Source organism: Monodon monoceros, unplaced genomic scaffold, assembly GCF_005190385.1.
Source record: "Monodon monoceros isolate NGI ecotype Baffin Bay Population unplaced genomic scaffold, NGI_Narwhal_1 Super_Scaffold_15, whole genome shotgun sequence".
NCBI lineage: Eukaryota > Metazoa > Chordata > Mammalia > Artiodactyla > Monodontidae > Monodon > Monodon monoceros.
The window spans coordinates 6,753,220-6,771,358 of NW_021703771.1; the positions used below are offsets into that span (position 1 = coordinate 6,753,220).

At 43.4% G+C, this 18,139-nt stretch overlaps 1 protein-coding gene across 2 annotated transcripts in view; it reads right to left on the bottom strand.

The window, feature by feature from the left end:
- Positions 1–18,139, bottom strand: part of COL9A1 (collagen type IX alpha 1 chain) — an 82,995-nt gene that overhangs the window by 46,584 nt on the left and 18,272 nt on the right. Inside the window, exons 6-15 of one of the 2 annotated variants that reach the window (XM_029223941.1) lie at positions 14,224–14,307; positions 13,501–13,521; positions 11,978–12,052; positions 11,682–11,717; positions 11,484–11,546; positions 5,228–5,281; positions 4,928–4,963; positions 2,217–2,240; positions 1,797–1,850; positions 424–477 (exon numbers count right to left, since the gene is read on the bottom strand). In XM_029223941.1, coding sequence (XP_029079774.1) covers positions 424–477; positions 1,797–1,850; positions 2,217–2,240; positions 4,928–4,963; positions 5,228–5,281; positions 11,484–11,546; positions 11,682–11,717; positions 11,978–12,052; positions 13,501–13,521; positions 14,224–14,307 — 501 coding nt within the window. Of the gene's footprint in view, positions 1–423; positions 478–1,796; positions 1,851–2,216; positions 2,241–4,927; positions 4,964–5,227; positions 5,282–11,483; positions 11,547–11,681; positions 11,718–11,977; positions 12,053–13,500; positions 13,522–13,583; positions 13,695–14,223; positions 14,308–18,139 lie in introns of those variants that run through there. The other variant, XM_029223942.1, reaches the window with a different exon arrangement.

Below are 18,139 nucleotides of genomic sequence, written 5' to 3' on the forward strand. Positions count from 1 at the left end.
AGGGAAATAAAATGAGAGAATAGAAAATATGGAGGACTCTAAATCGTAAATTAAAAATAAGGATAATCTCCTAATTAACTGCATTTTTAAAAGTACTTAACTGTGTAAATCCTTCGTAAAAACGAGTTCCTTTGAAAATGTTCCCTTTATATGTCCAAGTTTTGAACATTTGAGACATCACAAGCCTCAAAGCACTTCAAATACAATGAGTAAACCATTCCCCGTGAAAACCATCTTTTAAATTATTGTGATTTCTCTACTATTCTGGCCCAAAAAGACCATGCTCTGAATGAGTGAAAAAATCATAGCCATTCTGGAATTTTAGGACAATGACTTGATTTAAAGGTACTTCCATTTTTGGTTCTTAGGTTTCTTTAATCCCAACTCTCAGACACAGAGAAATTCAAGCTTCAAATAACTTACGCTGGGTCCCGGGGGACCAGGGGGGCCCGGTGGTCCTCTTCTCCCAGGGTCACCCTAAGTTATTTGAAAATTGTGACACAGTGGTTATACACATGTCAAAACATAGTGCGTAAAGTGGTGAGGCATGAGAAACTGACATTCCTAGAAACCCTGCAGAGCTCAGCCTGCATGGACCTGCCACCAAAATAGATGGGGGACCCACAATCCAACTACCTCCACAAAACCAGAAGAATAAAGGACTTCCGGTCTCACCAAAGTAGTAAGACAAGGCAGAGGGAGACTTGGGGAAAAAAGCCAGTCCTTCTCTATAGGATGATCGCTTTATCTACTCTGCAAACAAACTGGAAACACTACGTATTGCTCTAGTTGATTATCAGGGGAACCAGGACAGCCAACAAACTGGAAACACTACGTATTTCTCTAGTTGATTTTCAGGGGAACCAGAACAGCCGACACTGCTGATGCTGCCCAGCTAACAGCAGCAAGGAAGGCTTGCGCCTGCCTGAAGCTGCAACAGGGAAAGTCGTCACCTCTGCAGGGCCAGCCACCCCTGGGGCTCTTCACCCAGAAGCTATCCCTCGGTCTGTCACTGCACGCTCTTGCCATTGGGACAGAAGGTCAAGATGGCTAAATTCAAATAAGCCATTCAGATGAAAATGGAGTCCAGTTAGACTTATTATCCAGAGTTGACTCCTGGCACATCTTTTCCTTCCTAATGTTCTATCATAAGAAGTCAAAAGCATCTGACAATCAATTTTACAATCATTTCATATTCATTCATCATTCACTAAATAAATTTGTCAAACAGTAGCTCCTACAGACTCTCCGTGGATTTACTATTATCTATCGTTCAGAGAACATCAATGATTCAACGTTTTTTGAATGTTTATTGAATATGAACATCAAACACATTACCAGCAATTTCTTCCATGAAGTTCAGCTCTTTACTGACTAAAGTTAACTTCTGTCAGTTCGATTATGATTTCATGATCCTAACATAAGTGTACATGGTAGTAATTTTAGACTATTCACTTCATTTCCTGCAGGGAGACTAATAAAAGAGACACTGGACCCCAATCCTGGCTTAGAGTCTGTAAAACGAAGGTGACACTTCTCCACTTGATCACTAATTCTATAAGTTGGGAAGAAAAGTTTAGCTGAAAACTTCGGGGAAAAAATTTAAATCACTCTACAAAAATGAGGGAGCATTATCACCCTGGTCTTCATCAATATTATAAACTGGAATGAAATTCATCTGCCATTTCTTGGATTTGCAGGGGGAAGCATACAGCTAGGGCAATGAGCCTTCCCTAGTAACATCTTCCGTTAAATCAGCAAATGTCTACCAATGCACTGTGTGCGCGTGTACTCACAATTGGTCCAACACGGCCAAGCTCTCCGGGGAGGCCTGCTCCCCCAGGAGGACCCTGCAGTCATCAAATTAAAGGGACACGGTGATTTACGGATGCTTTTACAATCTATGACAAGTGATATCAAATATGATAAACTGACTTAGAATTACGTATCTGTGCTAGCTTTGGTTTCCAACGAGACGACTCATTGGGCCAAATTTTAATTACTTATATAGAAATTAATTAAATTAACAGAAATTCCTTAAATTAATAAAATACTTTTAGCAGAATAGGGGTGCTGTCATAGTAGCCCCCTAAGATCATTCAGGTAAGACACTATAAACGCCACTGGGTACAGTGTTAGCTGGAGAGTAGGGTCCGGATCTGAGAAATGGGCCATTTTTGTAGACTATGTAAAACAGACCAAGAGATAATACTTACAGGAGGTCCAGGAATACCACGGCCCTAAAAGATTAAAATAAATGTTGTTACGGTACGTGACCCATACTTAGTGTAAATACAGACACAGAAATAACTCAGTTCAAAAATAAACAATAGGGAACTAAGATCCCGCATGCCACAGGGCAACTAAGCCCACGCGCCACAATTAGAGAGCCCACATGCCACAACTAGAGAAGCCTGAGTGCTGCAACGAAGAGCCCATGTGCCGCAACTAAGACCCAAAGCAGCCAAAATAAATAAATAAATTAATTAATTTAAAAAAATAAATAAAGTTTATCACTAAATAAACATAAGATGTTCATTCTACAGAAAGGACTGGGTAAGGAAAAGCAAACACGGCTCTACTTCTAAAGGAAGAAATTTGCTTCAGCTCCTCAAATATTCTTTTGATGTCTAAGCTAACCAGTAATATTTTTTCCAAATTTCTTTTAAAGAAAACCAAGATACCATTACTCACAAAGAGGCACAACCAGACTTTTTCATATTCTTTTCCATTGTAGGTTATTACAAGATGATGAATATAGCTCCCTGTGCTATACAGTAGGTCCTTGTTGATTTTCTATTTTGTATGTAGTAGTTTGTATACACTAATCCCAAACTCCTAATTTATCCCTCCCCCTCTTCCCCCTTTAGTAACCATAAGTTTGTTTTCTATGTCTGTGGGCCTATTTCTGTTTTGTAAATGAGTTCACTTGTATCATGTTTTAAATTCTGCATATAAGTGATATCACTTGTCATGTTTTATAAGAAACCTACATTAAAAGCAATACAATACTGCTTTAAAGTTTATAATGTGATATTTGGAAGTTCCCCAAACTTCCTCTCCCTAGTTTAGGAGAGAACTTCCTAAAGTTCTCTCCCTTTAGCACAGAGAGGCGGGGGAGAAGAAAAGGGTTTAGAAACACACCCTTCGACAGGTAGGGCTATATGCAGACACCAAATCCATTAGATACTGAAAATGAAACGGTGTCACTCATGAAATAACCTCCAATGGATCCTAATTTAGTATGCTGAATTTTATTTTAGAGCTGGTCACCCCATCTCACACTCCTTTACATTTTCTATCTCTTGAGCAACACCGAACTGCGTGTAATCAAGGGTTGAAACCACGCCTTCCGCAGCCTCGCAGCCTGGATTCCAAGCACAGGACCCAGTACATAAGAAGCTCTAATTCTACGCTTGTTGAACTTAATAAAACTGAGCATCAGCTACCTAGAGCCCCTATTCTCTCTATGCTTTCCGGGGTCAGTCTCCCGGCCTTGGGTTTCCTCTCCTCTGTTGGCTTGAATCCCTTGTATTCATAACTGTCTCTGATACCATATTCCTGATAGCTTATACTTCCAGACCTCCTTTCTCTCTGATACCATATTCCTGATAGCTTATATTTCCAGACCTCCTTTCCTAAAATATCCTTATATGAAGGACCCAGTGGAATCAGTGTACATCCTCTGATAATGATATTATTTTTTTAACATCTTTATTGGAGTATAATTGCTTTATAATGGTGTGTTAGTTTCTGCTTTATAACAAAATGAATCAGCTATACACATATATATATCCCCATATCTCCTCCTTCTTGCGTCTCCCTCCCACCCTCCCTATCCCCCCCTCCAGGCGGTCACAAAACACCGAGCTGATCTCCCTGTGCTATGCGGCTGCTTCCCACTAGCTATCTACCTTACGTTTGGTAGTGTATATATGTCCATGCCTCTCTCTCGCTTTGTCACAGCTCACCCTTCCCCCTCCCCATATCCTCAAGTCCGTTCTCTATTATTTCTAATTATCTAGGCAGCCACAAGTATGAATTTCACATGAGCAGTATGTTTTAATGATAAGTGGGACTTTTTTTAAGCCATTCTTTGAAAAATTACTTCTATTTGAACATTTTAATATGTGGATCAATTTGGGGAATAAATGTTCTGCTTGGCAATACCAAAGTAATCAATAAGTTATTTCATTATCAGAGACCTAGAGGTTTGATAAATTTCACTAAATCTAAAAAAAAAAGGCATCTCTATAAGATGTTGAGCTCTGAGCTGAAAATATGGGAGAAAGGCCAGCAAGATATTCACTTCTGCAGATGGACTTATAATGGAAAAGTTGATGGACACTGAAATAAGGCAAAGAAAACAGTAAGAATAGAAAACAAGGAGGAAAAATACAGATTCCTGACAAGAACAAAAGAGGAATGAAGAGCAGAATAGAAAAAAAGATAGCAGCCTGAGATCCCAGTTCTCTTGTAGACTGAAATAACACAAGTCTGCCAGATTGTGCAATGTAGAAAAAGACTTGCCAGGGAACCAGGTGGGTGATAATATCTGACATATCTGACAGCCAGTATTTCATTAGAGATAAAACCAGTTGTGAAGAAAGTGGTGTGATGCCCAGGTCTAAACACTGAATACTTAGATTTGCTGTTGTTATGCAAGAAACATTTTCCATCAGTGGGGACAGAGAGGGGGATGTCTATTAGGAAACGCTACCTGCAAACAGATGTATGTATTTTACACCATACATTCAAATTGCTCTAAAATTTCTCTACTCATAGTCAGAATGCTTATCACAGCAGATAAGTCATAAACTCCTTTGTGATGTGTATTACGTAGAAAACTACATTGAAAAATTTCATAGTGGCAGAATTTTACCTAAAGATAGGAGATTATCAACCACGTCACTTTACATTTACTTACTGGAAATCCACGAGGTCCTGGCACGCCAGGTTCTCCCTAAAAATAAAAATAGCTCCATTGTACTTAGCTTTTAGCAGAATGAATATGTAAGTATGCAAACTGGGTAAATATTGAGATCATTACAACACTCCATCTTGGTGTTTGGGATGTAATTTAATTCAACTGAAACACGATTTTAGTTGAACAAGTGTATTTCAGCTACTTCACAACTAATCTGTTAGTTGATATGGAAACACCACAATGAAATTATGCTCCCACACTTAATGAATACCAGCAATTAATACCAGGTGGCTAACTTACTTTCTGTCCTCTCGGTCCAACAGAGCCAGGAGATCCATTAGGTCCCGTTAATCCCTAATAAAGCAAGATGATGTTATAACTAATACAGCATCCTTAGGCAAACCACTAAGTGGATAATTTTGCTTAATTTGTTAATTATATACAGGATGGTTACCTATGTAGGGTACAAATATTTGTAAAGAAATACCTTTGCATATTCTTTCTGAAAGCTAATGTTTAAGATCTGCCTGTTAGTCACTTTCTGTTGATAAATTCTATCCTATTCCTAACTTCCTGCTAAATGCATTGTTTATCACAGGGTTCAATAATTTAGTACTTTTGTCTCTGCTTTGAAAAATGCAAACTAATAGTTACAGTGTTCTAATAGGTAAGTCTGATAGGACGACAGGTCTTGTCTCTGCCATTTAGCCATATTTATGTACCTCCTTGACTTCGTTTATAAAACAAATACACTGTATGTCTCTGTAGCTTTTGAATCACGTCTTGAGAGGTAAAATGTTCCTTCAATAGTAATTAAAACTAATCCATCGCATTATTGCCTTAGAGCCGTCTAAAGCTCTCTAGTCATCTTAGCAATGATGACTGCTTATGGAATACATTAACTTTTAAATTTGAATCACTTGAGAGCATGTATGTTTCTAGGTTATCTCCCTTAGTAAAACAGCTATTATTAAGTATACATTTTCATGTGTGCCACTCAGTATGTAGAATTTAAGTCAGTTACTGAAAATTAATAGGGAAAATGACAATGTTTGGAAGTGATGCTTTAATAACCGCTTTAGCTTTACATATGATGGTTATAAATGTGTTTCACAGTAGTTGACTTAATAGATATCAAAGCATGATAACACTACATGTACATCCAAATTTCCACATCAGGTAAAGATGCATTTTTTTTTTTTTTTTTTTTTTGGCGGTACGCGGGCCTCTCACTGTTGTGGCCTCTCCCGTTGCGGAGCACAGGCTCCGGACGCGCAGGCTCAGCGGCCATGGCTCACGGGCCCAGCCGCTCCGCGGCATGTGGGATCCTCCCGGACCGGGGCACGAACCAGGTCCCCTGCATCGGCAGGTGGACTCTCAACCACTGCGCCACCAGGGAAGCCCGTATTTTTATCTTTGTAATTTTTTCTTTACTTTTAGATGTTGTCATTTATAATGTAATCTTGAAGGGAACACCTTGCTAAAGACAAATATGTGTATGTGTATCTATAGATATATACATACATATATGTACATATACATATATGCATGCATATACAATATAAATACCTTATAAAACCTATACATTATCAAGATTTTGAAAAAGGCTAAAATGATACTAATTGAGGGATGGATTCCTTGAAAATATGAAAGCCCTACTTAAAAATAATCACCAAAATCCATATTTAATCTGTCATAGTCTGCATAAATATCAATAAAATGCATTCATGCAGCTTATATAGAAAACTATTTCACTGATCACCACTTTTACATTTCTCTACGTCAATTAATTTCCCTCATAGCTCCAAAGAGTGAATCAAAGGAGGTAGAAAAGAATGAGTTGAAAATGTTAATTACTAGAAATTTACCAAAGAATAAAGTTATTAAACACACACGGAAGAGTTTTTGACAGGCTGAGATTTTCAATCTCCCCAGTATAACTGTAATGCTGTAACTTGGGAACAGGTCCCAGCATCTTAGTTGCTGAGCACCTATGGTAATGGAACGTTGGCTTTTGTATTTCAGCAAACAAACCATTCCTGCAGGGGCACTCTGGTAACACATGTGGCACATGGGTTTTATAAACCTCAGGGCATGTCTGACGAATGGGACATCTAATGTCCACTCTATGCATATACCCTCCAAGACCAATCCTGGTCAATCCCCACACACACAGCCAGCTAACCATCTCAGTGATTGAAGTAACTGACAAGCTACTGTATATGGTAGAACTTCAGCTCCATAATAAGGAAGCAGAATGGCTGGATACCCTGGAGGCTGCTTCCAGTCACTTCTTATTTATACTGTCTTCCACAGACATGATAAACTATGTCTAATCACTAGGAGGCTCTTTGAATGAATGAAAATATATTCTGGTGTCTGATGATCCAGTGGACTCTTCTATGAAATAGCCATGTAGAAAAGCATAAGCTCCACGAGGACAGGACTGTGTCCATTACAATCCTAGCACATTGTCCCAACATCTAACACACACTCCGTACACGACTACTGAATAAATTACTTTGGGTGTTGGGTGGAGGGATTTCACACCTGTCCTTCCACATCATCTTTACTTTCGGTTCAAATCCCACCTCTGGCACTTAATTGCTGTGCAACCATGGTCAAGTTGCTCAACTGTATGTAGCCTCAGTTTCCTAATCTGTAAAATAGGTATAATGTTAATATCTACCTCATATGGTAATTCTGAACATTCACTGGGATATTACACACAGAGTGTTTACAACAGTGCCTGGCAGGGCGGGCACTGAGTCAATGTTAGCTGTTCTTATCGTCATCATCATTGTGTGGTCAGACTACACTAGATGCTAATGAAGAGTTCACATGAAGTGATGTTCCCTGCCCTCTGGGAGCTTAAAACCTCATTCAGAAGGGGTTCTGCAAATAAGCAGGCAAAAAATTCTAGGTATTAACCACGGGCACTGTGCTTCACAGCCCCCGTCACATTTTTTTTGCTGCCTGACTATTTCCACTTACACTGACCTTTCAGAGTAGTTTCTTTATTACTCACTACCCTAATCATATCACATCTATCTATCAGGGATGATAGTTGTATACATTCAGGGGATGTTCTAACCTCTTTCCTGTAAAAAGTAGCATGGCTTAACTATAATTCCTGTACTTCATTCTAATTCCTCTTCTCTGTATCTGAGATGGATGCTATACGAGTGAAAAAAAAAAATACTACTTTACAGAGCTCACCAAGCATGCCACAGCAAAAGTGCCTATAAGAATATAAGTTATGAATGATAACAGCACAGCTGTCCTTTGGGAGCAGAGCTTACATCCAAGCTCTGACCTCTTTAATTTTACACATCTCTAAGGGAAAAGAATCAACTTACTAAAGCCTTAGCAGGAAAGGAGGGATTTTATATGGATGTACATAAATCTCCTACAATTTACATTTACAGATGCACGCATACAACTCCAGCTTGCAATCATTCTTATTTGTCAGAGAAATGACTAGAGGAAAATATTGCCAGCGGCAGAAAGAATTGCTGTCATATGAATGCTTATGCAGATGAAGTTCTATACGGGACGATATTAAAGCCAACTGTGTTCTGAAACTTCCTGCCGCTGTCCGGCAGGGCACACCAGCCATCAACAGTAATTTCCTTCCAACATTCCAGCCACTCAGCTCAAGAGACCCAACACGTAATCCCACAAGACTAGCTGCCATGACTCGTTTACCTTTTCTGTCACAAATCCACTTGATTCAGGATAATTACCTTGAAGCCATGTTCCTTTCAGATCCTTCCAAACACCATCTGATTAACCATTTGTTAACATTACGAAAAAATACAGCTTTGCCATGAACCAAGGTTGGAGGGTTCGGGTCCCACCACTACACTTAGGTTCACCTACCAAGAAAGATAACTTACGCTTTCCCACTTACTTAGCTCTCAAGCCCAGAGACAAACAGCAAACTCTGATCCAGTTTCTGGTATTTCATTAGTCTCAAGGTCTATTCTCAATGTAGGGTAAAAGGTCTGTTTAAAATGTCAAATGTGTCAAAGAGTGGAATAAAAAAACTTTTCAGGTCAGGATTTTGTAAGCTGCATGTGGCTCCATTTCAAAATTTGGCGAACATGAAATTTATACCAATATTTACAAGTAATTATAAAATATCAATTAAAATATTTTTACTATCCATTGAATTTTTAATATCATATTTCTTGGTTGGTAATTCAGATAACAAAAATTCACTATCATTCTTTTTCTCCCTATTTTCTCCAAATATTCATCTATTTAAGAACCTCATTCATATCTGTATGAGGCAAAGCTATCTGGAAAGAAAGTGACTCTAAAAATCAAGAAATCTGGTTCCTTTCACCATCTTAGCCACTGAATAACTCTGGGCCCCTGGGGGAACTACTTGTCCTCATAATTATTCAGTGTCCTTGTCTGTGAAGAATAAAATTAGCCAAACCTACTTTCCAGCTTATTGTAAAGTTAAAGGAAATAATGTTTGTGACTGCATTTGAAAAAAAAGTTCTACTCAAATGCAAATTAGTATGGTTCATTTTTTGCTCGGTTCTAAAAATGCCCAAAATACTGGCACATACACGAGTTTCTTACTTTATCTCTCCTTCCTTTCTCTTTCTCTTTTTCTCTTGCTTTCCTTTGCAATCCCAGAAGATTGATTCAATGCCCTCATCAGTGTCTCCCTGAGGACCTCCCAGGGTCAAAGTTCTATGATATAAGAAACCTTACTATTTTACACTTTTTAACTTTGGAAATCTGATTTGGAAATCTGCACTGTGGTACTGCAACTATAGACAAAGGAGAAAAAAAAAACTATTCGTAGGTGTTATTTACATTGTACTTCTGAAGATTTTGAAGACCTTTCATTTGTTTATCCCAAGTTTCTGTTTAAGTGTGGAAATTACTTTATAAAGCAAAACCAGGCATTGTCTTTACTCTTCTTTATAGGTGAAGAATTTGTTGCGCCTGCTACAAAAGCACCATAATTCTAGTCCTCTGTCTGAAATTATGGCAACTCAATAGTGAGACAAGACTTCAGGCCATTGGTTTATGCTTCAACCGCCACAACAATCAATAATAATGATAGTCATTTAATCATCAATTTTCTTTTCACATAAAACAAGGTCCACGTTTCAAAGGAATGCAGAAATAAATCCAACCCGTATTGGGCTACTGGTTTACTTAGTGGCCTTGTATTTATCAGACGTTTTTGTTATCATGTGTCATAAGTAATTCACGGAGTTTCAAAGAAAAGCTTGATAGCCAACAAGTTATATAATTTCAGTTTGTATTATATGAATATTGGTCTCTGGGAACCTCATGCACTGCCACTTTGCGTACATAGAAAATTCAAACTAGGGCCTTTGAAGCATAAAACAAAGTCGATATCTCCTAAGGCAATGAATAGCATAGACAAATATTTTCATTATGCTAATCTCGATAAAGAAAGCACATCTTAATAACCACTAACATCTAGCTGTGTGGTTTTTCTTTTTCTCAAAATGAAGGCTCTGTCTTAAACTCCAGTCAAAACTTCTCGGAATCTATAATCACAGGTTTTCGGGTGCTTTTTTTTGATTTAGAAAAGTCCTTAGTTCGGGGAAACCACATGAAATGGTAACTTGAAGGATAACTTGAGGGACCCAGCCTTGTCTGTTCTCTGAGAGCAGGTGCCAGATCTCACTTCACTTCATATCCAGCGGCAAAGTCAAGGAGTGGCCTGCGGTGAGACCTCAATAAATATTAGTCCAGTGTACGGACAGAGAAGCCGAGAGGCCTGAAGTCCTTTTACTCTGAAGAAATGTTACTTAGTGTTAGGTTTATCACACAGCTCAGCATCTGAGCGTCCCTCATATGGGGGGGGAGGCAGGTGTGCTGGTGGGTAGGCTGGGGAGAGGCTGCTGCTTCCCGGTCTTCAGGCAACCCTAGTCAGCTTATTTCTGTCAGTGATGTCAGCCAAGAAAACACCCATGGAAAGAGAGGAGACTAGTTTTGAATTTCCTCTTCCACGTGTACTGACCAGTTCCCTGCCCCAGCCCTGCTTCCACCCACCCCCACTCACTTCAGACCCTCCCCTCAAGAGCATCTTTCTCTTCTCTTTTCCTTGGGATTTAGGAGAACCCCAAGAACCTTCCCCTGCAGGTTCCTTTTCTAAATGCATTTAGGGGGTGCCGGAAGGCAAGGGCAGAGACGGCTTGCTGGGAAGCCCCTGCAGAGGCCAGTCGGATCCCTCCTCCCCGGCACCGGCTGAGCAGGGGAGTGGACAGTTAGAGGCAGGAACCAGTACCCACCTATGTTTTCAGAGAGCAGGAAATGCCAGCGCTGCGTGATCTCCCCGGGGAGCTGCGCGGAGCCTCCACCCTCGAAGACCCACGCGCAGAAACGGCCACGTCCGTGCCAAGCCCGCGCGCAAGGCCAAGTTCAGGGCCACAGCCCTGCTGCAGCTGGGACCACGGTCACCCCCATGCCTGCAGCCTGCGCCTCTCTACACGCACACACGCACACACGCACACACGCCTTGGGCCCGGCTGCGCCCCCAGTTCCCACTACTCACGTCTGCGCCCGGCGTGCCAGGTTTGCCCGGAGCTCCCGGCTTTCCCGGCTCTCCCGGGGGGCCCTGGGCAGGGAGGACGAGAGGCAGGGAGAGAAAAAAGGAGAGAAAAGGGGACAGAGTTGAGACTCTTCTGACGCACGTGGCTGCAGACCACGTCGGAAGGAAGGAAGTGGAGGGCCAAGGTGCTGACCCACTTACCGGGGGGCCCGGGGGACCCTTCGGACCTCGGTCACCCTGGAGGACAGGAGAAAAGGGAGAGCAGTCCGTGAGAGGGGGGCGCTGGGGACCCCTCCGGGAGAATCCCTCACAAATCAGGGACAGGGACGGGCTAAACGATGCTGGTCCATGACCAACTGGGGTCACAGGACACGTGACCTCCTCCCTCCGAAACTCCCAGGCTTCCAGGCTCACCCACGTCCCAACCTGCCTTTGGGTGGGGGGCTCGGGCGCTCTCAAATAACCCACCCGAGCCGCTGGGGGAAGGTGACACTTACGTCGATGCCGTCGATGCCCGGGACTCCAGGGGGGCCCGGCGGCCCCGGAGGACCCTGCTCACCCGGGGGGCCCCTCTGACAAGAAAGCGCACACGGATTAGTGGAGTACGTGGGGCAACGACGCGAAACTGGACACCAGGGCCCAAGGCCCCCCGCGCGGCCCGGTAAAGACATTGCCCTGCAGAGGCCGGGGTTTGAACCCAACATAACACGGGGCGGGGGGGGGGGGGCGGGAAATCGAACTTCCAAGGGAACTTCTTCCCCTCCTCAAGGTTCTCAGTGAGGCTGACAGTGAGGTTAGAGCACAGTCCAGGCCCCCAGGGTGGAGTCCTCACGTCTACAGAGCATTCAACCGAAGGGGGCTTGTGAGGAAGAGGGGGCCTCTTCCTCAAGGGTCGATCTTGAAGCTGGTGGTCACTGAATACCTCGATTTAATCGGTGATTGCGGGTCAGTGTTTTGGCCAAAGTGGAACAGGTAGGAGCGGAGGCGCTCCAGCCCAGATCAACTACAGTGTCATTCTGTAGACCTTCCTGTGCTCAGGAGAAAGCTGGGGGAATCCTCTCAGGGAAAGACAAGGGAGGATGGGGGTGGGTGGGGAAAGCGGTGAAACTCAGCGAGCGCCTGGCCTCCTTTCAGATCCGCCTGCAGCGATTCTCTTGCAGGAGGTCTGGGCACCTCGCTTCAGAAACACCCCAAATTTCAGGCTGACCCTAGGGTGTGACCCCTTTTATCGGCTGCAAACAGCTCAGCTTTGATGGTGTTAGAGGGAAGGCTGGCCTCTGAAATAGTTTGCACACGTTGCTTAGGGAATGTGAGATTTTTTTTCTCTGTCTCTCTTCTAAATTTAAAAAAAGAAAGAAAGAAAAAAGCTTCATTCTGATGAAAGGAAACTTGGTTTTTCTAAACTCCGGGGACCAGACAGGTTACAATGGGGTCTTTGTAAGTGAAACCTCAAACGGCGCTAGCTCCCCTGCCCCCGCGGGGTCCTGTCCTGGGCGGAGGGAGGAGAGGCCGAGCCTTCGGGAAGCTGCCGAAATTTCGAGGCGAGTCCGGGCCGCGGGTCCACCCTGACCAGCGGGCACAGTGGGCGGGATGCAAAGTTTGCTGGAACCCCGCCTACTCACACTGGGCTGCCCTGGACCGCGCCAGGAGGGGGAGGGGACGGGGGAGGAGAGGGGGAGGGAAAGGGGGAGGGGATGGAAGGGGAAAGGGGAGGGAGGGGAGGGGAAGGGAGGGAAGGAGGGAGGGGAGGGGAGGGGGGAGGGGGAAGGGGGAGGGGAAGGGGGGAGGGGCAGTCAGGCTGAAGAGTAAACCCCGGCCTCCAGCCTCCGCCGGCCTCCACCAACTGAGCCTGCAGTATGGGGGCCCGGTGGGCGAGGGGGCGCCCTTTCCGGGACCGTAGGGGTCACCTAGGGCCCCCGCCTCCCACCGTGCTCGCCGCAGGATGCGCGGGGCCCGGCAGCCCACGGGATGCTCGGCACCTTCCCTGAGGCTCCCCCGACGGCTGCGCCCCCTGGCTTACCAGGTCGGTGGTCTCGCTGGGCTGGAGAAGAAAAGATGGGGAGACTGTGGGAAGGCGTCCCCCTAAACCCGCGCGCAACTTACTTGAGCCGCGCACAGGCAGAGCCCCGACAGCAGCAGTCCCAGCCCGAGGGCCCCGCGGTCCCGCGCCGACCAGGCCATCCCCGCCGCGCGCCGCTAATCCCCGGGCCCGCCCTCCACGCGCGCACAGTGGCGCTTGTCCCCACAAAGAGCGCCCCCAGACAGAGAGGCCTAAGTTCCTCCTGTTTGTGAGTGGCCCCGGAGAGGGTCCTGGGGATTGGAGGAGAGCTTGCGGGGCCGGGAGGACGGATAGAATGACAACAGTCCCTTTTAACCCCTTCCCCGCGGCCGCTCAGGCCGGTTCTGCACGCGCCCCTCCCGCCCCAGGGCAGCATCCTGCTGTCCTAGGAGCCGAGGCGACGGCCTGCGTGCCACTGAGGGCTGCGACCGGCAGTGTTCTTGCGGAGATGTTTGCGAGGGGAGGAGGGAGGGTCGTCAGCCACCCAAGGTAGAAACAGACACCCCCGCCCCAAGGTGGTTTCTACCCGCCCAGCTGTGGGTGGGACCGGTGCTTCCTTACTATCTGGGCTGTGCTGCAAAGCCTGGATTCTTTAGAGGAAGAGAGTGGGGAGGGGGGATTTTGAGGAGGTGGCGAGAGCTACGCTGGGTGGAAGTGGTCTTTGCAGGTGGTCCAGGGACTCACTGTTACCCTCGTTGGCAGCTCCTGGCAAGTTTCTCTCCTGGGTCGCAGTGGGTCACAATGAATCAGCATCCACTGGAGTTCAAACTGGGGAAAGACAGCAGCCAGTCAGTTCAGGTCTTTTTGGAGCACAGAAGCAGGTCGTTTAAAAAGGAGATGAGTTTGTAAGTGTGGTCCAATGGTTAAGTGTCTGGTCACCAACTTGAACTTGATCTCAGCGGACCAGGACTTTTGTTCCTGAATACCATTTTTTTTCCAATGGAAACGGGCTGCAAACCCTTCCCACTTTTCTCCTATCATTGGATGTAGATGACTTTAGCTCTGCACTGCTCCAGCACAGCCCTGGGCAGGAAACCCACCACTGGCACTGACTTTCTATTTCTGTCCTCACCACAACGTTCAAGAGGTAGAGTCTGTTAAAATGAGTCTCGAAGAGAACAGGAAACTGTCCTAGGCACAAGCCAATAAGTGTCAGAGTCTGGATGGGATCCCAGAGGACATATGCACTGACACTTCACACGGGAAAAGATTAGAAACAGAGGCGGCACCAGGAATAAAGTAGAGAAAGGAAAATTGGGTCCTGGGAGAATATGCGTGCTAGACATTTGCCACGGAGTGTCACAGCTTAAAATGGAAATAGGAAGGTCTGGAAGTGGAGGGAATGAGAGAAATTTAGGACTCAGGAAAAAACAAGGTAATGAAAAATATTTCAGTTTAACTAATTCATTGGTTGAAGAGATATAAAATTCCTAGACAACTGAAAGTCAGGTGTGTCTTGACAACTTCTTACCTTTTAGCAGGTGTTAAGGGAGAAAGAACAGGAGAGAAACAGAACAAAGGAAGAGTGGCCAGGTCTGAATCTGAAAGCCTCAGGTGAGAAGGTAAAAAAAAAAAAAAAAAAAAAATGTACCCCACAGGAAGCCTTCCACCACGTGCCACTCTGGCCCCTCTTCAATGAGGAAGTTCCTTGTCAGGCATTTCTATTTGGATCCATGTTTCTTGGTCAGTTGATTCTCCTGACATTCTGCACATGTCCAGTTCCCAAATCTAAACATAATGTCATCTAAATATAAAGTAGCTTAATGTAAGGTAATCTCTTTTCTTTCATCCAATGGTGATTTGCACTCCATCCCTCCTGCCAAAATGACTCCATCTACTGGATCTAGAATCAAGTTAGACACATTTTTCCCATTGTTACAGAAGCAACCAGAGTTGAAGTTACTGGATGGAAGGTCAGAGTTGGAAGGAATGAAAGATGAAGTCCTTTCCTTCTCCCCACAGAGGAAGGGAAAGTTAACCAAAATTTTATAAAGGAGTGAAAATACGACATCAAGCTTTGACATTCCTGCATTGGTGACCCTTCTCACAGGCCCTGGAATTCTCCTCTTCCTCCAATTTTTCTTGTTTCCCTCAGCCCTACTATGACTTTTCTCCAGAAAATGTGGACACTGGAAAAACGAATTCAGTGAGATGAAAAGAAAGTGAGCAGCTAAATCAAGACATATTTTAGGGTGGAAAGTTATCTACAAATTGTATGAAAACTATGCTGATCTGCGTGTTCTTGGTGTGAATTATTTAACAATTGCATATTGACATCCTACAAAAGAACTGCTTTCCAAACCACACAATAGCTTGCAACTAAGGAAATCACTTTAATCAAACACTTTGTTTTGCATCATAATAGTCTTGTTTGCTTGGGAGGGATTTTATCTTGGTTCTGTTCCAACCTGCCGAGGAAACTGTAAAAGGAAGATGAAAGAATGGAACAACCTTTTCCTTAATGACTACTAAGTACCCGGCATGCCCCCAACAGCTCTTGGAGGCCAGTCACACTCGGGTAAAGAGGCTCAGAGGGGTTAAATCATTTGCCAGGTCGCACAGCTAGTAAACGTCAGAGCTGGCATTCCAAATGTTCCTGACTCTAAAATAAGGACTTTCTCTGCTATCCCGGTCAGCCTCCTTGGAGAATGCGGCATCTCTCCAGAATGAATCATGATTTTCTAAGCAGGTAACCCATGCGTGTGGTGATTGAACATTTGTATTAAAGAAGAATAGAAAAGAAGAAGACAGACCTAGAAATTAAAACTGCATAAACTTACTTCCTACATGTACTAGAAAACTTCAGAACTCGACTAATAAATTTTCATAAGAACTCAAAACTTACCCTACTTGCATGCTTGTTATAGAAACAGATCCAGAAGCAAACTTTCTACTGTTCCTCCCAAAACTGGCAGCCGTTTCTATGTGCAGTTACATATTCATGTGTATGACAAAATATCACATAGGAAATGTGATTTCTTTTCCTCAGTGACCAGATAAAAGTTTTACCAGAATAAGAAAAGGTGCCTCCCCGTCCCTGACTCTCAGAATAAAAGAGACCACTCATACAGTGTTATTCACTAAGTCCTTTGTGAATTGGTATCAAACTAGGCATGCATTGTATGTGGGTGATTCTTTGATTCTCAAAAATAATTCATACCTTAACCGCCTTGAGAAATTTTAATTATATGGCTAACCAGGAAACCTATATCCTTTGTTTAGATAGTTCATTAAAGTTACTTATTGCAAATGCAAAGTAATTCATTAAGCTATTTTCTCAAAAATGTAATTCTGTCTGGATAAATAGGTACACCTGTGTAAGTAGGCGCGATGCAGTTGTGGTGCAGGATAAGGGGGAATGGAATGGAATTCACTTGTGAATACAGGCTGGGTTGTGACAGAGTGTCACCCAGATCAGAGGTTTCTGAACACATCTGTGCTTCCACATAAACACCACCTATGCGCTAATAATCATCTATACAACAACCGTTTGGGGGCATACAATATGAATTCTAATTTCCATGCTAATTATTTTGAAGGAAGATTGGCAGAGTTCCCTGGTAAAAGTCACTCTCGTTATACATCTAAAATGCTGATTTCCACACATCTCTCATTTTCAAACCTGGAATCATTCTTCACTTTGAAGACCCATGAACAAAACATATGCGACTAATGTTTTAATTTAGTCCGTCAGCAAACATTTTTCAAGTCTCAATATAAGCCAAGCACTAAGGAAATATTCTACGGGAACCAGATATTCTCCTCCCCATAATGGGCTTACAGTATGTGACACGAAAAAAAAGAATACAAGCAGAGAAATAAAAAGTTAAAAGTTTTTTTTAATCTGTTAAGCAGAACATGAAAGGCCCTAGGACAATCCATATTTGTTAACGTAAAATACCTCTGCATTGTTTCAAGGCAAACTGAGTTGTGTGAGTGTAAGTTGTCTTACATCTGCCTAGATTCATCATTATCCAATTCTTTTCAATAGGACTCTGAGGTATAATTCTATCCCCTAAGCTAGAGTAGGGTCCAGCTGACAACACATTAAACCAAGGAATTTTGGCCCCAACTCTCTACTCTTTTAATAGGGCTAGAGATTTCTACTTACTTTGCTAGGTTATTGACAAATATTAATAAGGTACTTAAGCCATTCAGAAGAACTAAACAAAAACTAATAGCAGACAACTACCTTTTCCTCCGAGAGAGAATTTTAATGACAAACTATGGAACTTGACTCTATATTAAGGAGAATGGCACAAGGCTTAATTTTTTGCAAACCGAATTATGATTAAATTTTATATACATTGCCTAAAAACTAGCCCTTCAAATATAAATTCTTTAATAGGAGAGGTGATTCATTAAGCTTTTTGTCTAGTCAGTAGCAACAAAGATTTAAAGAAATACTTGAATTCACAGATCTCATGCTTCTTTTCAGTTTATGATGACATGTTGTTCTCTACCATCATAAGGGACCTCCTCTAGGTGAAGCTTCCTGGTTGCTGAGCTGGAGGTTCTGAGCTGTGACAAAATCAGAAATTCCCCTAACTTTGTGTAGACTAGGCCATGCAGTTCCAGACTTAGTGCCAAGAATGTGGTT